This window comes from Nematolebias whitei, chromosome 23 (genome assembly GCF_014905685.2).
Source record: "Nematolebias whitei isolate Nwh7 chromosome 23, NemWhi1, whole genome shotgun sequence".
Taxonomy (NCBI): domain Eukaryota; kingdom Metazoa; phylum Chordata; class Actinopteri; order Cyprinodontiformes; family Rivulidae; genus Nematolebias; species Nematolebias whitei.
The window spans coordinates 10,372,406-10,397,582 of NC_056520.1; the positions used below are offsets into that span (position 1 = coordinate 10,372,406).

The window sequence follows — 25,177 nt, forward strand, 5'->3', positions numbered from 1 at the left end:
AATAAACTACTAATTACTATTTGTACTACTATTCCTATTCGCGGTTTTTCACTTATTGTGGGGCTTCTGGGTACAGAGCACCCGCAATAAACAAGGGACTAATGTACTCACATACCTCCACAGCCACGCTCCCACCGGGCGGGGTTTATTAGAGACTACCTCCAGAATTCGGAAGTAGAGAGGATAAAGGGCCTGCCGGCAGTCTCGATCATGAAACCCACAAACACTTGTGGGATCAGCTTGAGCATGCTTTAAATTCCAGAGTGACCAATGTAGCCACTTTGGTTAACACAACAAATGCTGGTTGAAAAATGGGATGTCATCCCACAGGAGTGTGTGACTAATCTGGTGAACAGCATGAGGAGGAGGAGCCAGGCTGTTATGGCTGTGTATGGTTCTTCCATATGCTAAGTCATATTTGTTAAACTAATAAATTGTTAAATTGCCAATATGTCTTGATTATCTTCAGACTTTATTCATCCAATATAATAAACAACACTAACCAAGAGTGTGTAGCAGAATAAGCAGTCAGAGAAGTTTAGGAAATGTTTTCATGGGCGCAACCCACACAGTCACCTCTGCTGCTCAACCTGCAAGTGTATTTTCCTAACAAATGAGACACCATTAAAGCGGAAATAAACAGGCTCTTCAGCAAATTTAAAATGCCAAGAAGCATTGTTACAACAAAGAAATAATCAAACACAAATTTTCAGTTTTCTTACTTTTTCTGCTAAATTTATGACATGATGACACTGCCTTGAGAAAGTATTTGTATACTACCTCTTGAACTTAACTTTAAAGTTGTTTACTGGAATTTAATGTGATTGACCAACACAAAGTTGTAGGGGTTGTGGTCAGTTTCCTGGTGTCTAACCCCATCTTGTGTTGTGTTTCTCCCTATCCTTAGTTTCTATCTTCTATAGGGTTTGTGTTTTCCTAGTGTATGCCTCCATCGGGTGTTGTGTCTCTGTTCCTGCACTCCCCGGTTCCCTAGTTTATAATTTCCCCTGATGTGTTTCAGCTAGTATTTTGTTTCGTTAGTCACTGTATATAGTCTGCGTCTCTCTGTTAGTCCTTTGTCCTGGCATTGTAACCTGTCCACTGGTGATGTCCCTGTCTGCTTCTTGTAATTCATGTAAGTCTTGCTGTCCTTCCTTTATTTAATATTCCACCCGAGTCTTAGACTTCCTGCCTGCACCATTGGGTTTATCTAAGCCAGCGCTCTCGTTTACGACAAAAGTAGCATATATATATTTTTTTTCATTTAGCCTTTATTTATCCAGGTTAGTCTCATTGAGCCACGAGAACTCATTTTCAAGAGAGACCTGTTTAGGGAGCACATGGTGGGGTTAAGGGCCTTGCTCATGGGCCCAGGGTGCGGCGAATGAGGGTGGGGGCAAGTGTGGGTGTTTCACCTACCCCACCCACAGTTTTTTTTATGTTGTCGGGGCCAGGGCGTGAACCGGCGATCTTCGGATCACAAGCCCACCTCTCTAACCTCTGCGCCACCACTCCCCACTCCTTTTTTTAAATGTGGGAAAAGCATTTGTATATAACCCACTTTTTTTTTGGAAAACTAAAATCCAGTGCAACCAGTTCCCTCCAGAAGGCACCTAATTCCTAAATAGAGTCCATCTGTGTGCAATTTAATCTCAGTATAAATCCAGTTGTTCTGTGAAGAAGGTTAAAGAACATTAGTGATCAAACAGCATCATGAAGACCAACAAACAGACCAGACAAGAGAGAGATAAAGTTAAAGGCAAGTGTAAAGCAGGGTTAGAGTTAGCTGATGGGTAAATTAATGAAGCTATATAAATTCAAGCCAATCCTGGAAGAAAACGTGTTAAGAGGCTGAGTAAGAGTTGAAACTAGGAGGACAACTCGAAACGTCCAGCCAGAGCTAAAAAGGGATGGGTTAGAACAGCCCAGTCAAAGTCTACTGTAGACCTAAATCCAACTAAGAATTTGTGGCAAGGCTTGAAAATTGGGCAGCACAGTGGTTCAGTTGATAGAGCTGTAGTCTCTCAGCGAGAAGGTTGCCGGTTGAAATCCTGGGAAGGTCTGGCCCGGGACCTTTCTGGATGGAGTTTGAATGTTCTCTCCGTGCATGCGTGGGTTATACAGGGTGTTCCTCGCCTCTTGCACAATGAACATGGGCACCAGTGACCACTACGACCCAAAAAGGAATAATGGATGGATGGATGGCTTGAAAATTGCTGTTCACAGATGTCCTCTGTCCAGTCTTACTGAGCTTGAACTATTTTCCAAAGAAGAATTAATAACTTTTAATCTGTAGATGAGCTGGTAGAGATAAATCTCAAAAGAGCTGCAGCTGTAAATGCAATAGCAGTAGATTCTACAAAGTAAAGATTCAGAGCAACATAAATGTGGAAAAGTTGAAAGGGTATGAAGACTTTCTATGGCACTGTACATGGACTTGAAACATTCTACAACCACCTTTCTAAGGAGGGTGTCTTTTGTGACAGCTTTAACTTCTAGGTTATAGTTTTCGGATCTACTTTATCTAACAAAGTTAAGTCAGGTCCTCTGGACGGATTCTTGTTCGTTAAAACCTTTTGTCTTTTATCCAAAGACTTCATGAGTCTTAGGAGCTGCAACAAACTCAGTCTTAAAAATAGCACCTTCTCATAGTGGATCAACCAGTTTGTTGGTGACAGCCAGAACTAGCTGTTCACATGATGAAGGAGGACCATCAGCCTAACGATCAATTGTTAGTGCCCTGATGGCCGCTTGTTATTCACAAAGGGCTGAGTGATACTAGCAATAACAGCAAGAGGGGAACCGGTTCGTTGAACATGGAGGCCTCCGCCCCATTCAACGATGGATGGGTTCTTTTCATGAAGATGGCTTCCTTTAATCCCCTCTCAAACCATCGTTCCTCTCTATTGTAGTGAGATAGGTCGGTTAGCTTCGCTTAGCTTCGGAGCTCCACTACACGTTATAATATCTGGACTAGTTCAAGTACCTGATAGTTCACTACACTATCAAGGATGTGAACATCTTCATCCCTGAAAAAGTGACCACTGGCCTGGAGATGAGTGTAGACCGCAGAGTCCTGGACTGATGATGTTGCTCTACAGTATATTCCTGACCTGACTTTGTTAGATTGTTCTACCTGTATTATTGATCATGCATCATGAGATCTAGTTTATCATACACACAGTCTAAGGTCTTACCTCATCAGTCATCAGTGTAGCAATGGATCGACCAATTTCATGATACTGTGGACCTTTCCCCAGAGGCCCAAGGAGGATAAACAAAAACCTGTGAAACAAAAAGAACAAGAGGTTCTGGGTAAATAATGGATTATTTTCTGGTGATGCATGTAGGGGAATGTTTGGGGTCAGATAGCTCCAGGGTTTTCTGGCACATGAGGTTTTACAGTTTACCTGGTGGTGATGGGAACTTCAGTCAGGCCATTGAGCAGCACAGCAGGAGACAGGCGGACGAAGGCCACTACAGGGCGGTCAAGAAAGTCCAGTTCTCCTACCAAGACGTTGGAAGCCTCCGCACCAGGAGGGATCTTCTTCATGAAGTGGAGGTCAATCTGTTGGACAGGAAAAGACAATAAACAAAACTGTATTTGGACAAAAGACTGGTATAAATGTTTGTGTGATTAAAAAAATGCATTGAATAAAGAACGATAGCGTAAAAACAAGTTGTGATATAAAATCTAATGAAAAGTCCTTTTACAGCCAAATTTGAAACATTGATTCACACAACTAAAAAAATAACATCTAGGTTTGTATTGCAAGAAGTTTGTGATGACCATTTCACATGAAAGCCAATCCTAGTTAAATATACAGCCCTCGTTGGGTATCCAGCTATCGTTGACCGTGGATAAACAGCTGGATCAGTAGTGGTTCTGGTCACTCACCTTGCTGAAGTCAACAGCGCTGTTTTCTCGGCTGACATCCTGTCTGCTCTCGTTGCTGGGTGGCTGAGCCTGGGGTGAGACTGTTTGGCCTGTCAGAGAACAGAAAAATAATATCAATTTTCACCCAAGCTCAACCGATTGCCCTATTGTTTTCTCAAAAAAGGAGACAATGGCCTCCAATGTGTGACTACATAGTCAATATCCACTCTGAAAAAACGTTATTCAAAACTTGGCCTTACAGATACTTTCTTTAGTACTGAAATTTCTAGCCAATGGAGAAAAAGACAATATTGATGAATATGTTCCAGTGGTTCCCAACCCTGGTCCTTGAGGAACACCATCCTGCATGTTTTAGTTGTTTCTCTGCTCCAACACACCTGATTCAGTGATTTAATTACTTCCTCATGTTCTGCAGAAGCCTGTTAATTATACATTAATTAAAATCAGGAGTGCTGGAGGAAAGAAACAACTAAAACATGCAGGATGGTGTTCCTCAAGGATCAGGGTTGGGAACACCTGTAGACATTTAGGAGCCCTAATAAAACATTGGGTATTAAATCAATGGTGCAGTTCATGGCAACAAATAATGCATTGTACATGTATATGTCTTCTTCATCTTCTTTCGGCTTTTCCCGTTTCAAGGGTCGCCACAGCAAGTCATCCTCCTCCATCTCACTCTGCATCCTTTGTCCTCATTCCAACTACCTCCATGTCCTCTCTAACTGCATCCATAGATCTCTTCTTTGTCTTTTCCTGGCAGCTGCATTTGTAACATCCTTCTACCAATATACCCACTGTCCCTCTGGACATGTCCAATACATCTCAGTCTGCCTCTCTAACTTTATTTCCCAGTTGTTCTACCTGTGCTGTACCTATGATGATCTCATTATTTTGTGCTGAAAGGCGAAACGTTTTAGCACAAAAAAAAGAAGAAACTGTCCAGATGACCTGACTGAAAAATGTTGGATCTTCATTTCTGCCACTTCCAATTCTTTCTCCTGTCTTTTTGTCCATGTCACTGGCTCCAGACCATACAACATAGCTGGTCTCACCACTGTCTTGTAAACTTTTCCTTTGACCATTGCTGACATCCTTTTTGTCACAAATCACTCCTGAAACTTTTCTCCATCCACTCCATCCGGCCTGGACACTCTTTTTCACCTCTTTACCACATTCCCCATTTTCCTGAACAGTGGACCCCAAGTACTTGAAGTCCTGCACCTTTGTGACCTCTGCTCCTTGTAGCCTCACTGTTCCACCGGCCTCCCTCTCCATCACACATGTACTCTGTCTTATTACGGCTGACTTTCGTTCCTATTCTTTCAAGTGCATACCTCCACCTCTCCAAGTTCTCTTCCACCTGTTCCTTGTTCTCACTACAAATCTCAATGTCATCTGCAAACATCATAGTCCATGGGGATTCCTGCCTGACTTGACCTTGTGTGGAATAGGAAAAAGTCAACAATAAATTCTAACCTGTGCACACATTTCTTGATTTTTAAAATAATTGAAGTTGTACGTTGATAATCATTCCACCATGGTGGGTGGGTGGGGGATGAATCAAAAGGATCATTAACCAAAATTACTGACATTTGTGCCTAAAATGAGTTGATGAGTTGACTTCTGATCACAACTATAGATTAAGCTTAAACTAGTACGGTATTTTTAAAAAAAGGGGTTTTGGGAACAGCTCGATTTATTATGATATAATCCACTGTATTATGTTCTTTGCTACTGTTGTCTTTAGACTCTGATGTCACTTCTAATTGACTGTACAAGTTTCCTGATTTATGTCCTCTGAAGCAATGGGAAGGCAGATGTATGCAACTGCCTAAAAGTCACGAAGATGTTTAGTCGTGGTTTTGCCATAGGGTGTGTCTGAGGTCATGAGGTCACCAATTCTGTGGAAGTTTGAACAGACACTTGCACTGTTACACTCTGCTGATGCGCTCTAAAGGAAAAAAAAATATTTTTTGGATAAAGCAAACAAATTTTAAGCAGAAAACACAAACCAATATAGAAATAAGATTCTTGACATGCGTTTGTGTGCATGTTTACCATTCTTGTCCATGGAATGAGGCTCAGACTGCTTCTTGCCAATATCAGCAAAGGAACGTACAATAGGAATGCGATTGGCCAGTTTCTTTTGATTTTGATGGTGGTGCTGTTTGAGCAACGCCTCGCGGATCCTCTTTCTGGCATCCTCGCCAACAGTTCCCGATGCCTCATGCTGATCTAGAACCATGTCTTAGAGGTGAAAGAGAAAACAGATTGACTGACTGTGTTTTTACCTCTGAACTTTATATTGCATTGATTTATGAATCCACAAAAGCTTCTCCTCATAGTGTCTAGCTCTGCGTGACAGCCAGCAAACGCTAAGCTGATTAGGGCAACAAAAACTGACCCACTGTGGACAATTTAATCACACTAAATCAGTTTAAATTCAACTGATTTATGTAGCAGCACACTGCTTTTGTCAGTAAACTAAGCATTCCTCACTGGCTTCAAAAAATAAAGTCCCAGTTCTATGCTCCAAACATGGACAAATTAATTTTTGGGTCGTTTATTATGGCCCCTTATAGATTGATTTTTTTTTAAAGGAAACATTTTTTTTAACCAGTTTTTACCTTTTTTATGTTCATACAACAAAAACACTGAAATCCCCATGCTACACCACTAGATGGTGACAACATCCACATTAACTTATCAAAATACAAATATATATATATATTTCAAGTTTGCCTATATATTATTATTAGGACAATAATGTTCTTAGATAGAATGTACTTGGTGAAAAAACATAATCAAAAATAGTGTTTCGCCAAGCTAAGAACAAGCAACATTATTTTATGCAAAAAGCACACGAGGAAAACCATGGTATGGTTGTTGGAACCGTGTCAATAAATACCACTAAACCATCAAGTTGAAATGACCATAATAAATAAATCAGCTTTAAAATACTGCATTAGCTTAATGGTTTTTTTTCTTTGGCAATCCATTGCCTCAAAAATTGGTTATTTTGGTTTGTTTGCCATTGATTTTATGATGAAATTTGGCATCAAGCAGGTTGTCCAGTCATGTCCAACTAGGAGGAGACACTGGGGAAGACCCAGGGCATGCAACCCAACTGCAAAACAGATACTAGATAGATAATGGATCAATGGATTTGGGGTCAAACTCTTCTGAGGAAATTTAAACTGCAAAACCTATTCTTTCTTCATCCTTTCTTAAACTCTATGAAACAGTGCTACAATTAAACAAGAGAAGAAGAACTGCCAATAAAAGCACAAAAATGAGATAGTACAGGAGCCCAAAGGGAGCGAGTCCATATAAAAATGTCAATACAGAACAGTTTTGAGAAATATCGTTGAACGTTGTTACACAAAGCATTAGTTGGCTTTGTTCAAGTTCAAGTTCAAGTAGGTTTATTGTCATTTCACCACATGTGGTACATGAAGTGGAACAAAATTATGTACACAGGGTCCCAGTTATATCCTTTGTACATACATACTTTGCAGTGGTCAAACTGAAAATAATACAAATGTAATTTTCCATGCATATCCCACGCTGTCTGATTAGTTTGCCAAGAACATTCTTATTTAAGAAGGTTCTTTAGCCAATGGTGTATTTTAGCCAAGCTCAGCAATATTTCAAAAATAATAAACAACATCACACGCGCCTAGGTAAATGAAATAAAGTGCAAAATATAAAAATGGCCAAATTTATTTGAACAAAATGTTAAGTATTTTCTTAGATCCTAGGGTCAACTCCATGAACCTTGAGAACAAAGTATTGCTAATGAGAGATGAAGTTCAAAATAGAGAATCTGCAAACCGTGTTTACCTGCAATCTCTTCCAAAGAGTTGGCCCTCATGTCGAGCATGACAATGCCGTTCATGATGCAGCTGCGGAGCTCAAACAGACTGTGTAGAGACAGAGTAGCCACGTAGGGTTTACTCCACCGCTCACCACCATCTTCAACGTCCTCCTCGAACTTCAGCCATCTGCAAACAAATGTTTGAAAATGCTTTTTGGTCTGCAATTAAATTAAGAGATGCACCCCCCTTTTGGACATGAACAAAGTCTCAGTGTATCAAAGGATAAACCACAGCTGGCCCAGCCTGGCCTCCATGGTTGTTAGCAGTGGTATATACCTAGCTGTCTCTTTCCATTCGGCATCCTCACCCTCCTTGAGGCAGATTTCATCCATCTCCGTGAACAGGGCATGAGGGATGTGTTCTTCATCATCTTCTGTACCAAGCAGGAACTGGACCCTCTGCGCTGGTGTGTCTGAAGAGACAAATAGAAGTGGAGAACAAGTAAAAAACAAAAAGAACAGGAACATCATGTGACATCAGTATTTCTAAATGTACTGTACAAGATGCATACTGTGTGAGGGTGATTCCCTCCCATCGTCAGTTGTGGAGTCCCTCTCCTTGGACCTCTTCCTGTGTCTGTGTCCATGGTGACGATGACGCCGGTGTGACCTTCGACCCAAAGGAACATGGACCCCGATGTAGAGGGTGCGATGACCTGTGTAGTGAACCAGATGACCTCAAATCTACCAGATGGACAGAGACTGTTATTTCCATTGATCTGAATAAGTCTGGGCCATCTGATGACTTTCTTTCTTGAATTAATCAAGCAGAAAAGACAATTCTTTATAATCATTACTGTCTTACAAATGTTTTGATAATCAAATTGTGTTAGTTCACTCAATGCTTATAGGTTGAAAAGAACTACTCATCTTTATTTTACATAAACAGTAAGTAATGATTTTTATTCCTCACTCCAAGAAGAAATCACCTGAATAAGCATTCCTTGATTTTCTGTCTGAAATGAGTCAAGTCGTAAGTATGTGAAAGGTTGGTTTTCGGTCAACTAAAATGTTTACCGAGAAAAATGTCATGTTTAAACTTTTTCAGAAGATTACCAAGAGTTGACTCCACGAAGTCTGCTGTTGCTGCAATAATCTTTTCTGTATGTGAAAACAAATTTCATTCTCTGACCTCGACTGTTGATAAACACCTTACGTCAAAACCACTCCTCTTTCTGGTCCTTCCACGAATCAGAAAGCTCTAAATTGAACAGGAAGTCGACCCAAATAAAATGTGGCAACTTCTCAGTTCATGTTAGATTGAGAGTTCTGGAGTGATATGGAGTTCCAAGAGTGAGAGTTCTTGGAAGATGAAGATTGAGAGTGATATGGAGTTCCAAGATTGAGAGTGCAGCCGGTTCTGAAAGTTTCAGAGCAATGAAGAGTCCAAGAGAGCAATGAAGAATCCAGAGGTTTTTGGGATTATAATTCTGTTTTGAGCTAACTACGCACGACTCTCTGAAGGTTTGGTAGTTCTCGACGGAGACGCTGAAACGAGTCAGAAAGGAACTACTCCGACGCTGATTCATCATCAACAGGTAGATGGTTCTATTTCGACCAAGTGTACCGTGAGAAGCTGAGATCGGACGGAGCGTGCAATTTCTGGTTAAACAGATTAAATTTCCCTCACATATTTCCTCTGTAAGATAAATCTCAATTTACTCTTAAACTCACCTCTCTCTCATAAATCAGTGCAGATATTTTTAGAAATATCTGAAGCAAAGTCCTCAAATCACCGCCGAGTGATTTGAAGTTCATTATTTGTGAAACTGTCTGTTATTATTTTCATATTTTGCCAAATTAATGTAAATGTTTGATGTTAAACTTTGATTCTGAAAATAAATGATTCCATTCATTTGATGGGTCAAAGGTAATAACGTCTCTCGTTACATTTTGTGTTAAATTCAATGCACGGCATTTACAGTCAGAAAGATGAAGAACTCGTGAAAAGTATGCATAAATATATATCCATATATTTGTCATACAACAAGTGACACGTACCTCACGTGACTCACTACACCTGAAAGCGATGGTCAAAATGGTCAGAAAAGAAAAGCCAACTGACCAACGACATGTTGAATGCATCATTGTAAATATGTACTAAAGAGAACTAACAAACAGAAAATATAAAACTAGGGCTACACTATATAAGAACAACAAAAAGTTTTCTTTCGTCTGCTCCTTTTTTTGTGGTTACAACAGTGAGCGAACTCACATGAAAGATTTGGCAATTGTCTTATGCCGGATGCCCTGCCTGATGCAACGTGGGCTCCAACTCGCAACTTCAGGATTACAAGACAGCGGCATTGACTACTGCAGCTGTACTTATAAGAACAATATGCAATTGCCAAATCAATGAGTATTTCAGATTTCTGGGTCTACCTCAGAGTCACCTTCCAGTGAGAGGTCCCCAGAAAACATCCACAAGAAGGCATTTTGAACAAATGCCTGTCACCTCAGCTGAATCCTTTTGATGTAGAGTAGTGTCTCTACTCCAAACTACCCTAAGATCATAAAGCACCTCACTTTTATTTTAACGCCGAGTCTATTCACCTTACTAGGAAGTCTGTTTCGGTTGCTTGTATTCAGGATCTTGTTCTTTCGGTCACAATTCATACTTCATAAGCAGAATACTGCAACATAGATGGATGAGTAAATTGAGAGTTTTGCCTTTGGACTTGTTTCTTTCTTTGCTATGACGGACTGGAGCATTGTCATCATTACTGTGGATCCTCGATTATCAATTCATCCCCCTTGTCATCTCACCATCACTCGTGAACAAGACTTGGAGTTACTTGAACTTGCCCACATTCTACCTATTCCCAGTAGATGGCTTTAGACTTGGAGGAGCCCCTTCATACTCAACTGCAAACTGACCCAGTGCACACCGGAGGTCAAGACATAAAGATGTCAAATGAATTATATTATCTAAGAAAAGCAGAGGAGAGACCCTGAGATTCCCAAATTAGAAGTTCTCCTCTCCTTGACTGTCCCTTGATATCCTGTCCATGATGTCCACAGACTAAGACAAGGAACAGCCCTGGTGAAGTCCAACTTCTGCCAATCCATCCATCCATCCATTATCTTCTGCTTGTTTCGAAGTCGGGACACGGATGCAGCCGCAGGGAGGCACAGCCACCTCTTCCAGCTCTTCTGGGAGGACCCCAAGACATTCCCAGGCCAACCGAGAGGCTATAGTCTCTCCAGCGTGTCCTGGGTCTTCCCTGGGGTCTCATCCCAGTCTGACATGCCTGAAGCACCTCCCTAGGGAGACGCCCAGGGGGCATCCTACTATTCCATCCTACTATGCTGAGAACGAGAATGAGCTTAACTTAGTGCAAAGGACATGTACACAGCTCTTGTTTTGGTTGTACAAATAAATTACATAGTGCACTTGATATTTGTGATATTCAATATATTTTTGATATATCGTGTAGCCATAGATAAAACCAAGTCCTGGTCTTATACTTCTATAGTTGTTGATGCATAAAATATTGGTGGAACATAGATTTAATCACGGCTGAGAGTTGTATGCTAAAACTGCCTGAGACTTCTGAAATGTACACATTTATTTTTAAACAGATTTATTTTTCTGTGTTTGAGCTGTAAGTAGCCTCATAAGTCAATCTAGGAAAGCTTCACAATTTTTCAATGTGTAAGAAATTTGTTGGGACTGTAAGCTGGATGAAAATTTTATTTGGTCAGTTTAACAATGGTCTTTATTATTCTTGTTATTGGGAAAGGATGACTCACACAGACTACAGTCGTGATTTTTGTTGAGGAACCAACGGGTTGCCAGTCACGACTCTCAGCCCAGTCCAGGTGAAAAAATATTCTCACACTGCCATTGTTTATTCTAACAAGAACAGTTTGAAAATATAATATTGTGTCTTTTGACGGTGTTGCACAGATTGATTAGAAGATGGTTACCATGAATAAATTTTGGGTTATATTCATGCAGAGACAAAGGAAACCCAGAACAGAGCAGATATGGGCAAACCAGCAGCCATAATACAGACTCAAAAACCCCATTTCACTCATTAGCTCTACCTTTACATTTTGTTTGTTCTTGCTGAGGTGATTAGGACATCCCAGCAAAGGATGTTTTGAATTTCCCTTGAAATCAATAAAGTATTTATCCACCAATCTGTTTTCATTATTTTGGTAGTGTGGACTGAGAGTGAAATAGTCCAGCTATCTGATATTTCAAATGGGGATTTTTCAGGGGCATTCTTCAAATGTAGTGGAAAACTCAAGTCTTCTGTCTTCTCAGTTGAAAAATGCCTGTAACGACCACCAGCCTAGTTTAATGCATACCAAAAAATGTTGATTTCATTGTCAATCTTCCTTAAGCCACAAAAACACATCAAATTGTATAGTGCTCAAGAAGTTAAGTCAGTGATTATCAAACGTTTGTGCTTGCGACCCATAAAATAAAGGTTACAGACACTCATGGACCCAATTACTGCATGTTAGGATAATTGGTAACTCTAAATTGTCCCTAGGTGTGAGGGACAGTGTGAATTGTTGGCTTTATGTGTCCCTGTGATGGCCTGTCCAGGTTGTACCCCATCTCTCACACAGTGACTGCTGGACATGGGCACCAGTGAGCCCTGTGACACAGAAAGCTAAAAGTGGGTAAAGGTAATAGACGGATGGATGGATGGTAAAAAAAGCAATGGGCTACTTAACAAAGAGCTTTGTCAAACACTATGTAGTTATCATCTGCAGCCTAAAGCAATATCCATCCATCCAACCCTTATCTTTTACCCGCTTCTTCCATTTTGGGTCACGGGGGTCGCCGGTGCCCATGTCCAGCAATCAATGTGCGAGGGGCGGGGTACACCCTGGACAGGTCTCCAGTCCATCACAGGGCCACATAGAAACCAACGAGACAAACAAACATTCACTCTCTCACTCACACCTAGGGACAATTTAGAGTTACCAATCAGCCTAACATGCATGTTTTTGGTCTGTGGGAGGAAACCAGAGTACCCGGAGAAAACCCACGCATGCACGGAGAAAACATGCAAACTCCACCCAGAAAGGTCCCCGGACTGGGATTTGGACCAGGGACCTGCTTGCTGAGAGGCAACAGCTCTACCAGTTGCGCCACCGTGCTGCCCGCCTAAAGCAATATGCAGATGATAATGCTTTTGCTAGCACTATATGTTGTCAACATTGTATGTTCCCATACAATGACAAAATTGGTTCTTTGCATTTAACCCATCACACCTGGGATATACACAGGTGGAGCAGTGGGAAGCTACTGAACATACAGGGAACAATTAGGGATTGTGTGTCTTGCTCAGAGATACCATGACATGTGGGAATGGCTGGGAGTCGAACCATGACTTTCTGGTCACTTTCTGGTTGGCTAACCTACCTCTACCCCATCTCGGCCCATCTCGATATATATGCGTTTGTGTTTTTTGTCCATTAGCAAGTTATTATGTTTAGCCCTGAAGAAGATTTAAATTAAACTTTCTGAAACTACTCATTGGGTCTACAATCGAACATATTTTAGAGTCCACACAATTTCAAATGACCACCACTGTTTACTGAACGTAGAACAACAAAAATGGCTCTAACTTTGGCAGTTTTACAGAAATTGAGCTGAAACAGGGTATGGTAGTAGCTGAGAGTTATTCTCCATCTCCGACTTCTAATGCTCATCTGTAGATGGATCGCTGAAGCACCAAGTCCAGGAAAGTAACCCAGACATCCCTCTCCCCAACTTTCTAGTTCCTCCTGGGGGATCCAAAGGTGTTCCCAGGCCAGAGAAGACATACAATCCCTCCAACGAGTTCTGAGTTTGCCTCTTCCCAGTGGGATTTGGCTGGAAAATCTCCAAAATGAGCTCTTTGTCCTATCTCTAAAGCTGAGCCAGGCCACCCTCGGAAGGAAGCTAATTTTGGCCATTTGTATTTGAGATCTCATTCTTTCAGTCATGATCCACACCTCTTAACCATAGTTGAAGGGTTGAATGCAGATAGACCAGTAAAATCGAGAGCTTTGCCTTTCAACTGAACTCTTTCTTCACCACGACCGACCAAAGCAACGCCCTCATTACAAGGACAAGGCCCCATTTTGTCAATCCATCTTCCACTCCATCCTGCCATCACTGGTGAACAAGACACCTATATACTTAAACTCCTCCACCTGAGGTTAACTTGAGTTAACCTGAGTTATTCACACAACATATTCTGAGCACATCCCAAAGCATTGCTTAAAACGTTGCAATTAACTGTCAACTGTCTGTTAGCAAAATAGCTGTGTGCAAGTTAAATAAATGGATGTATAAAAATTAAAATGTATGTGAAGGCTAAACATTTTGGATATGAATGTTAAAATAAATGTATATAAAAGTAAAATGTGTGTGTGTAAGAGTAACAGAATGTAATATGGCTTCTGAGGCTTTTCCTACCGAGGTATACCTCGAAACCGGTAATCAGGTTATGTTTACAAGCCAATTTCCTTCAAGACCTGAAGACAGGAGAACACTCTGACATCCACCGTCTCTGTAAAAAGATTGACCCCAATTCATGCTTAGGGAGAAAGTGAAATGACTGTCATTACTCCTAGTTCAAAACGAAATAGGTGTAGAAAAAAGTTACGTAAAAATTAAAAAAAAAAAAAAAACGACTCTGAGATCAGATATCATGTCATTAAGAAAGGAACCACGACGCATCAATTAAGAAAAAAATGGTGCCTCAAGGGTCTGATGTGCTCATGTGCTAATGAAAACCTCTTCTCCTCCTTCAGGAGAATAAAATTGATTTTGAAGAAAGATTACCCCTATAATTAGAGTCATTTTCATTTTGGTTCAATACAGATAATGACAGTTGTACCCTTACAGGACGTTGCTTGATGCAACAGTCTTACTGACGTTTGTGTGAGCGTGCACACATACGAGCGTGCATTCACAGTGCCGGAGTGAAGATAATCTGAGCTGACTTTCTCTTCTTTTATTGCAGCCAAGCTGCCTGACCACTAGTTGTTTCCCTCTGGCCCTCGGCTTAGTGGCTGGACACAGACAAGACTATTGGACACTCTGTCTTTAGCTGCCTCCTGTACCATGCAAGATGAATAAGAGTCCCATAATGTGGCACCAAATGGATGTAGCCCTGAGGCAATAACAGTACTTGAGGAAAACAATTCACTGGTCCTTAACATCAAAAGCCCCCCCGCTGTCCCTGAGTCAAAATGACCCCTGAGGCCTCAGTTTCAGGGGTCATTTTGCCCCAAAGCCAGCAGGAGGGTTAAGTGAGTACATGCAGGTATGAGTGTGTAAAATACATTTTAAAGTTAATAAGTGAACTATAAGTAAAGACTGAACAAATATGACTTGTTTGGAAGGGTTGTATGGAGAAACACATTTTTCCTAAAAAGAGCTATAAATCATAGCGTCTTAAGGACAAATCAGTCAAAACTAAAAATGCTTGGTCAATTCACAGTTAGCTAAAAAACAAAAAAAAACTTAACAGTAAAGACACCACCTACTAGCTGTTAAGCGTGGTGGTGGATGAGTGATGATTTGGGCTAATTTCTCAGACAAAGGAACTGGGAATCTTGATTTATATAAATTAAACTGTTTGGCCTTTTTCCATGGGTTTGACTCAGCCCTACACGGGTTGACACAGCACAGCTTCAGTCTTTCCAGTGGGTGACCCCAACCACTTCCAGATCAGCCACAGTTCCAAGCAAGTCACGTTGAGCTGAAGATGTGACGTCAGAAGCCAATGATTGGCCAGAGAGCATATTTATGAGAACCAAACTCACAATACCCATAATAATAATAAGTGTTATGTTGTCATCATTGCATGTTCCCATACAATGGCAAAATTAGTTCTCTACAGTTAACCCATCACAACTGGGATACACACAGGTGGAACAGTGGGCAGCTATGGAAGCACCTGGGGAGCAACTAGGGATTAGGTGTCTTGCTCAGAGATACCACGACATGTGGGAATGGCTGGGAATTGGACCTGGGACTTTCGAGTCCCGGGTCGGCTGCCCTGCCTCTATCCCATCTCGGCCCCTAAGACCTCACAACTGTAGCATTTGGTTTTGTTTACGTTAAAACATACCGTCTTAATATATTCATTAAATGGCAATACTGTGGTGCTATGAGGAGGTGCAGATGTTTCAGTACTTGTTGACTGACAAGAACTCAGAACGAGTTAGGATGGACTCAATTTGCAGGCGCCAACTGGCAAAGGGAAGGTGGCATTGACTCTGCGATGACATTTTTGGTAATGGTGGCAGAGGAAAGTGAGTGTTTTGTGACTTTCTTTCATCTATTTGCCCTTTACTGTGTTGTGTTTGCCTTGGATAGAAAATAATGTTGAGGAAGTTTCCGAGGGCCGTACTATGACAATCTTGCCCATGTCGAGGTGGAACTCGAGTTATATGGAAAACCACCTAGACTATTTAGACATGAGTGGAACTGAAGGGAGGCATGGTGAGACTGGATAATGGAAAAACTTCTTACTGGTGTGGGAGTTCTGCCCTGCCAGCTCCCTGCAGCCACATCTGAGCACCAATCAACACCTGAGGATCATCAGCTTGATGAGCATGAGGAGCATAAACAGCTGCAGAGGATATTCAGTGGGGGCTGGAGCATTACCTGCCTATGGTAGTTCTGTTCTAGCCATTTACTTGTGAGTTAAACTAAATAGTAACAAATTTTATATTTCTTTGTGCTTTCAAAGTATAACCACTGACGTCCTCCTGTCCCCTGGATTCTCCTCTGTGGACCTCAAGCTCTCCTGTGCCTCCTCAGCTGCCTCCATGCCTTCCTACCACTTGCCTGCCTTCTGCCTGGAACCTTTTTTCTGACACGCACCTTCTTCACCCTGGAACCATTGGGTCAGCTCTCCCCACAACGGACTTCTACATCTCCCGCAAGAAATAGCAGTAACAACATTATCACCCCCTGCTAACAGACCAGTAACCATCTCCTTGCTCTTCAAGGTTCCAGCTCCCTCCCTGGCACAATTGATGATTTTTCCACCTTTGTAAATAAACACCGTAAACATATTTGAGTCTTGGTATCTGTTCTCTTAGGTCCTTGTAGCTAGGTATAGCCACAATTGTTACAACTGTAAGGATTTTTGGAGGGTTTAAGAAGGTCTTGCGTGTTTGTTTCCTCACTGCCAAGGGAGAACAGTGACAACGCAAATCTCAGACAGTCAGCCCAACTGTATTACCAAATCATTTGGAATTCAACAACAACCACAACAATGGGAGACACCATAGTTCGTTTACGACCCTGGATTAATTCCCAAAACACATTTGGAAGGAACACTGCAAACACTTACAAGAAGCAACAATAAGAAGCTGATCAGTCTGAAAGCACATTATAGAAAATAATAATGAGAGTTAAGTAGCTTTTATTGTCGCCATACAAATGCTATTTTGACATTGTAAATGCTGGTAGACCGTTTGATTTGCTCAACCAATCAATGTATGTTTATGTATGAACTAATCACATCGTTTTTGGGTAAAAGACGAAATGCTTCAACAACAAAGAAAAAAAGTCCAGAGGACCTGATTCAACTTTGTTGGATTTTCTACCAGGATTATTGAGCATGAATCAGGACACATCGCTTCATGTGACCCTTTTGAGTCAGGAAATCTCATACTCTGAAGTAGAAAGGGCAAAGATCCGATAAATGTAGTTGTATGGTCAACAAACAACTACAGTACTGGCTGTTTGACAATAAAAACAGCGAGTACATCCACATATTTACAAGCACTGTGACGTGTTCCCTATGGTCCAAAAGCGCCGATTGAGTCAAACAATGTTGAATCTCAAGAGAGAGTTGCAAAAGCCAACATCGGAAAATCTCAATAACCTCAGATGTTGTAAAGAAGAGTGGGCTTAAGAATAATGAGACCATACAGATGATGTTTACATCAAAGCTTTGAAGAACGTTGCAAACGTTTGCAGTTTGTATGTTTACAACTGGTTCAAAATGCTGCAGCCCGATTTTTAACTGGTACAGGCAAAAGAGAGCACATTACTCCAGTTCTGGCCTCCCTTCACTGGCTCCCAGTTCACTTTGGAATTAACTTTAAAATCCTTTTGGATGTTTATAAATCTTTGAACAGTTCTGCCCCCTCCTATCTTGCTGATCTGCTGCAGCCATATGTCCCACAGCACTCTCTGAGGTCAGCAGACCAGATGCTTTTACTGGTTCCAGGCACTTGTTTTAAGCTCAGAGGTGACAGAGACTTCTCTGTTGAAGGTCCAAAACTGTGGAATGAGTTACCACTGCATGTCAGACAGGTTCCCTCTCTCACTGTTTTTAAGTCTTGTTTAAAAACTAATTTTTATTCCCTGACTTTTGACACCGTGTGAGTTGATTTTAACTTGTCTGTATTCTATAATGTTAGTCATTTATTTCTTATCTTTACCTATTTAGATCTATGTATTTTATCCTGTGTCCTTTGCTTGTTTTTCTGTAAAGCACTTTGCCTGGCCTTGTTGCTGTTTTTATGTGCTTTATAAATAAAGTGGTGTGGTATGGTATGGTATGGTATGGTGTGGTATGGTGTGATATGGTGTGGTATGTATGGTATGGTATGATGTATGGTATGGTATGGTGTGGTATGGTATTATGTATGGTATGATGTATGGTATGGTGTGGTATGGTATGGTATGATGTATGGTATGATGTATGGTATGGTATGGTGTGGTATGGTATGTATGATGTATGGTATGGTATGGTATGATGTATGGTATGTTATGGTATGGTATGATGTATGGTATGGTATGATGTATGGTATGATGTATGGTATGGTATGGTATGATGTATGGTATGGTATGGTGTGGTATGGTATGGTGTGATGTATGGTATGGTATGATGTATGGTATGGTATGGTATGATGTATGGTATGGTATGGTGTGGTGTGGTGTGGTGTGGTGTGGTATGGTATGGTATGGTATGATGTATGGTATGGTATGGTATTTTAGAACGTGTTTGAAAACCATTTGCTGTTATTATTCTGAACAATGGTGTGAACTTAGTTTTTCTGCTCTCCTTCTGAATTTTGGTTTAGTTTTATTATAATTTATCCCAAAGTGAAATATGCCATGCGTTGTTATTAAATTTAGATAACTGAAAAGGCCAGATTATTTCCTCTGATTGATTTTTCCCTCTTCACTTTTAAAGTGGAGAAATAATTGAAAAAGGTTTACCTTTTGTGTTGTCCAAGTGGTAGAATTCAGCTAACAGGAGCACAGAGTTTCTAATATTTAAATGGACTTTGTGCGCAGGACACCTGCATGCTCAGCTTTACAAAAAGAAGAAGAGGAGTTTACCTGACCCAGATCTTTGCACACCTTCTTCTTGGTAGTAAATTCTGGGTCAGATTTCAGAGGGAGTCCCTTTAGTATTTTAGGTGAATAAATTATAAACACCTACCATACTTGTACAAAAATGCTCAGATACTCAAAAAGTAGAGGTCTTTCCTAGCAAACAGATAAATAATCAGATTTGCTGGTTCATCGTCCTTAATGTTTTTACCCAGGTGTGCAAAATATGTGCTTTCTGTAAAGTGGCTCTCGTGACAAATAACTGGTTACCTTAAAATGTGCATAAAATGTTATAGGTTTGCTTTTTATATTATTTAAGGTTCAATCTGTTTCAAGAAACATCTGTTTCTGTATAGATCATGGGTCTGCAACCTGCGGCTCTGGAGCCACACGTGGCTCTTTGGCCCCTCCATTAGATATTTTTAGTTTTATAAAATCACCCCTGCTGTTCAGAAAAGTGCCCTCCAACAAACTTAAAGTGGTTCGTGGGCCACCAGTTAAGAATCCCAGTTGTAGCAGGTATTGTGGCTCCGGACACGTTTAATTTAGTGAACAAAGGGGCAGAAATGGCTCTTTGGATCATAAAGGTTGCAGACCCCTGGTATAGATGGAGCTGCCATGGAAGTTTAATTTCAACTTCCTAAAGATTAATTGATAAAATAAATCCATCAGCTTATTTTAAGTTTTTGTTTTTTTTTTCATTTAGGGATAAAGTGGGCCATTTGGAAATGGTCCAAGGGCCACTTTCGGGCCTCAGGCCATATGTTGCCAAGATGTGCTCTAAAGGCTAACACATCTTAAAAGGAACTCACATGAGGTCTTTAGTGTCAAATCAGGTTGTCGCCAAAGTAGGAATGCGTGATATATACGGTACACGGTAGAAACAATAAACATTTAGCCTACGATAGTGATCTGTCTTCTACCGGCTAACTGCAGTAATGCTGTGTCTGATGTAAAATCAGAGTTGTCAGATTTAATCGTTACTTGTTTTTAGTTGAAAACTGTGCGTAAGTGGTGTTAAAGTCTTTTCTTCGAGAGCTAAGTAGTGAAACTACAAACTAACTAGGGCCGGCTTGCCGTACTCTTATTCAGATGCATGCACAAAATGCTGTATTCCGTCAAATGTTTTATTTTTCCGTCGAAAGTTAAAGTAAGCGTTGGTCAGCTTTAGGGAAACCTGCTTTCAGATCAGTGAAAAGAACGCTGTGTTGTGTGATTTTACTTCGAGACCCTCTGGTCAAAGCCACAAAGGAAACTGGTCGCCATTTTGTGTCAGCTCTCCTTAAAGCGGAAGGATGCCCACTAGAGGGTTGGAGGGTGAAGTGTTTTCAGTGTAAAATGCTGCTCTGTTGCTGTTCATTTCTTAAGTGAGAATACTGGAAAATGTTAAGAGTTAACAACATATTTGATATCTTTTGCATTGTTTTGCACTACAAGAAAGAAGCCTAATACTTGATTTGTTTATTATTTTAAGACTCTCTGGACCAAGTAGTGGAATTTTCTTAATTGAGATTATTTTTGTGGTATAGCCGTTTTCAAAATAAATAATGGCAAAAGGACATCCTGTGTGTTTTTTCATTCCTATTGCAAGTTTTATACCAAAAACATATCGTGATATATATTGTTATCGCCACCCTTCACAATACATATCGTGATATGAATTATATGTTAGAAGAAACTGATTTTGTTTTCCTCTCCTTTCAGCTCGTGTCTCATCTCATCAGAGAATTGGACCTCCCTGGCCCTGCCCTCCTCCAGGACCCACAAACGGAGATTCAGTAAGATCTTTGTCCAGAAACACCTAGATGTCAGCTTGTATCTGGAGGTTGGACAGAATCGTTTTGTTGAAGGTCTTCCTACGTTGGATCCATCAAGGACAAACTGCTTTCAGCATCAACTGAATTATTAACGTGAGGAGCCGAAGAAACACTGACTACAGTAAACCCTGTAACATCAGCTACATTTCAGCTGTCAAAAACTACAACCAAAACCAGCTGAACTGCTGAAACTTGTTGAAGGAGCTAAAACTGAGCTAAAGCTCAAGCTAGCAAAACAATAGCTAAATGCTAAAATTAGTAAAATAGTAGTGGAAACCTAAAACTAACCAAATAGTAGCTAAATGTGAAAGGTCAGATAATTTGCTAAAAGCTAAAACCAGCAAAATATTAACAAAGAGCTAGAAAATAAAAAAAGAGAAGATAAAAGAGAGGGGAGGAGCCAAAATTAGACTAATAGTTAGCTAAGTAACTTCAAGCTAAAACCAACAAAACAAGAGTCGATGCTTAAATTGATCTAAACAGACCAATCAAAAAAATAGCTAGATATCAAAATTACCAATACAGTGTGAAGTTAAATGTTAAAACCAGCAAAAAGTTGATAAAAGCAAACAAAGAAACACCTAAAGAAAAAAAAACTAACAAAAATGTAGCTAAAAGTTCAGACCAGCCAAAAAAAAGTCCTAAAAGCTAAAACTAGTAAAACAGCAGCTAAAGGATTACTTTATCAAAATAGTAGTTGATAGCTACTGTTCTAATTATTTTAGCTAAAAGCTAAATTTTGCAAAACAGTACTTACAGGCTAAGACCAGCATAGTAGCTAAAAGCTAATATTGAAAAGTTTGTTTATTTCAATGAGAAAAACATGGTTTATTAATGAACATATCCAATAATTCTGAATTGGGTCATCTGGACAGTTTCTTTTTTATAGAGCTGTTTCGCCCTCTATCCGGAGGGCTTCATCAGTCAGAGGAGTTCCAGTAAACTGTTTTATATACTTATAACATATTTCAGCGTATCACGCGTATATGATTTTAGCTAACTGTAAAATTCACTGAGGCACAGTCATGTGTAAGTAAAAGCTGATTAGCTGTGGCAGCCATCTTGACTCAATTTGACTCCAAGAGTTAATCAGTTGGAGGTACTGTACACGCAATGGTTACGTTCTTAAAGTTCCACTTAACTTCATTCAGTAATTCGTTACATATTTTGCTAACGGTACATACAAACGAACACACTTCTCCCTCTGCAGCGGGTGTTAATGATACAGCAGAGGCAAACATCAAGAGAGCTTTTAGGTTGATGAGTCACGGCTCAGAAGTGGGGGGGTTCGTAAAAATAGCTCCTGTCCTCCAGGCTTGAAGAACTGCTGATGTAATTTCATGTGTTTTTTTTTTCTTTGTTGTTCTTTTCTCCATTTCCGTGTCTCAGCAGCTTCTTGTCCAGCACAGATTTAATTCACACAGCAGATTGTGATGTCACAGGGTACTTTACTGCTCTGTGATTGGCTGTTGAGGTTGTGCAATCCCCTCCTAAACAATACAAATAAATTGTATTTTGTATGTCCCGTATATGATTTCAATGGGTTTCTGAGGTGAAACGTTTCAGCGCAAAGAAAAAAAAAAAAAAAAAGAAACTGTCCGGATGACCTGACTGAAAAATTGTTGGGTTTCTGAGAAACCTTTTCAAATAAAAACAATGTTAGTGGTAATTTAACTTCAATGAAATATCTAATAGGGCAGCATGGTGTCTCAGTTGGTAGAGCTGTTGCCTCTCAGCGAGAAGGTCGCCGGTTCAAATCCTGATCCGGGACCTTTCTGGGTGCAGTTTGCATGGTCTCTCTGCGCATACGTGGGTTTTCTTTTTGTACTCCGGTTTTCTCCCACAAACCAAAAACATGCATGTTAGTTTGATTGGTAACTCTAAATTGACCCTAGGTGAGAGAGAGAGAGTGAATGGTTGTTTGTCTCGTTTGTTTCTAAGTGTCCCTGTGATGGACTGGAGACCTGTCCAGCAGTGGTGTCATCTACATTTTTGTAGTGTGTATACTGTGCTTAGAAGCCAAAGCACACCAGTTAGTACAATGTAACTGTCAATTTATTTTGATTTTTAAACATATTGAACATTTCCAAATTTCTCTGATGCTTATATTTGAATAAATGTACAACAAACTTTGTACAACAGTTGGCTTTGTATTAAAAACATGTTGTATGATTTATAAAACGGTATCAAAGCAAAACACGTTCAAGTCTTAAGTAGTAAGTACAGAATTATACAATAATTCACTGGATAAGCAAATGTAATAAACAAGCGTTGCATGCAGATAGATTGTTACGGAAGCGTTTAACTGCCGTTTAGCGTATCAATGACACGTGCCTAATGATATGTCATGCATCAATGGGCACTTTTAAGTGGGTATACTGAAATTCTTAAGCTTTTCTAGTGGGTATACTACGTATACCCCAGTACCGCGTAGACTACACCACTGCTGTCCAGGGTGTCCCCCACCTCTTGCACGGTGACTGCTGGATATGGGCACCAGTGAACCCCGTGCCAAAAAGGAAGAAGCGGGTAAAGATAACGGATGGATGAAATATCTAATCAATATGTTTCCAGACTTTAAATAGACTTTAACCACAAATTATGATAAGCCAACGGTATAACAATGAAACTATGGTAGTTTCTTTTAAAAAGAAATGCAACATCCACTGCCTCTCAGCTACTAAAATCTTTTTTTGCCCCAATAGCCAAAAAGCTGGGACTTTATGTAAATATACTTATAAAACATAACATATTTATTAAATTAACTTACTGTAGTGTCATGGGACTAGACTTAATCGCATTGATGTAGAGACTGTAGAGCCTACATACTATATAAACAACACCTACTGCCCCAAATTTAGGGAATCACACTCTTAGAGGGCGTTCTTTTAATATTTTGGTTTGGCATAAAGAAATAAAATCAAGACATGCCACAAAACTAATTTTCTCTAAATTCCGGCATGAAGGAACAATAAAAGAAGAAAAATATATAATTGCTGCAGTCACAGTTGCTTTTTTTAGATCCAGTAGAGGAAAAAATATGGAATGATGAGAAAAACATAGTACCTTGTTACCACCTCTGGATTTTCAGGTAGCTTGAAATCTGAGACGTGAACCTAACTAATGACGAAGAGTACTCTTCATCAATCTGCCTCCAGCTGTCTCTTAGTGCTGTTCCCAGACCAGTTTTGTAAGTTGGAACCTCATCATTGACCATTTTCTTCAATTTCCATCAAAGCTTTTCAACTGGATTGAGATCCGGACAGTTTGCAGGCCACGCCGTTGACGTTATTCGTCTTTCTCCAGGGAACCTTTTCACGTCCACTGGTGATGACTTCATGTCTCATGATGATGATGCATCTTGTCACAGGATAAGCACCGTTTCAACTGATGGAGGTAGACAAGTGTCTAAAATGTCAACGTAGACTTTGACACGTATTGAAGATATATAATGACTGAAATCCACCCCATATCTTTAGAATGTGGAAATGTACAAGTTTTGTTCATAAATTTCAATTTGGGCGTTAAAAATGTCTTTCGTTTGACTTTCTGTATGAAAATCCCATTTCTCTGAGATGATTTCTTACAGTTCGATCACAGACATTGACTCCAGTTTCCGCCCACTTGCTTCTCATCAGTTTTGTTGTGTATTTCCTGTTTTCTATCTTGATGCTTTCGATGCCTTCCTTTGTCGATCAGTAGCTTCCCTTTTACAACTTTCCCATTGAGTTTGATCTTGGTACAGATTTTAGACGCAGCTAAGTGGGAACCACCAATGTCTTCAACATCTCCAAGGTAAATGGATGGTAAGTGGACTGTACTTGTATAGCGGCTTTCTATCAAATCAAGATACTCAAAGTGTTTTTCAAGCCGTGCCCTCATTTACCTCCACACATACATTCATACAGCACTCTACTAGATCTCTACGAAGTTAATCTGAATCTGTAGGGAATAATCAATGCTTTAGATCACATCCATACACCAATGGGACACACATCGGAGGCAGTGAAGGGTTCACTGACTTGCCCTAGGACAGTTCAATATGTGAATGCTGGTGGAATCAACCCCCCAACTATCCCAATGGAGGACACCTGCTCTAACCACTCAGCCACAGCTGCCCCACAGGTATGAGCACTCTTTAACTAAAGACTAATTAACAGCTTTGTTCTGATGCCAGTGTTTGTTTTAAAACTGCAAATTGCAGAGTGATTCCATACTTTTCTCCTACTCGATCTAAAAAGTCAATCGTGACTGACTACAAC

The 25,177-nt window shown here is 40.3% G+C and overlaps 1 protein-coding gene across 1 annotated transcript in view; it reads right to left on the bottom strand.

Annotated features, from left to right (window-relative positions):
* LOC119428799 (sodium-driven chloride bicarbonate exchanger) overlaps nucleotides 1-25,177 on the bottom strand; it is a 94,560-nt gene that overhangs the window by 29,626 nt on the left and 39,757 nt on the right. Inside the window, exons 4-10 of the mRNA XM_037696478.1 lie at nucleotides 8,288-8,431; nucleotides 8,053-8,188; nucleotides 7,742-7,902; nucleotides 5,957-6,145; nucleotides 3,899-3,987; nucleotides 3,411-3,568; nucleotides 3,198-3,285 (exon numbers count right to left, since the gene is read on the bottom strand). Of these exons, the coding sequence (XP_037552406.1) occupies nucleotides 3,198-3,285; nucleotides 3,411-3,568; nucleotides 3,899-3,987; nucleotides 5,957-6,145; nucleotides 7,742-7,902; nucleotides 8,053-8,188; nucleotides 8,288-8,431 (965 nt within the window). The remainder of the gene's footprint in view (nucleotides 1-3,197; nucleotides 3,286-3,410; nucleotides 3,569-3,898; nucleotides 3,988-5,956; nucleotides 6,146-7,741; nucleotides 7,903-8,052; nucleotides 8,189-8,287; nucleotides 8,432-25,177) is intronic.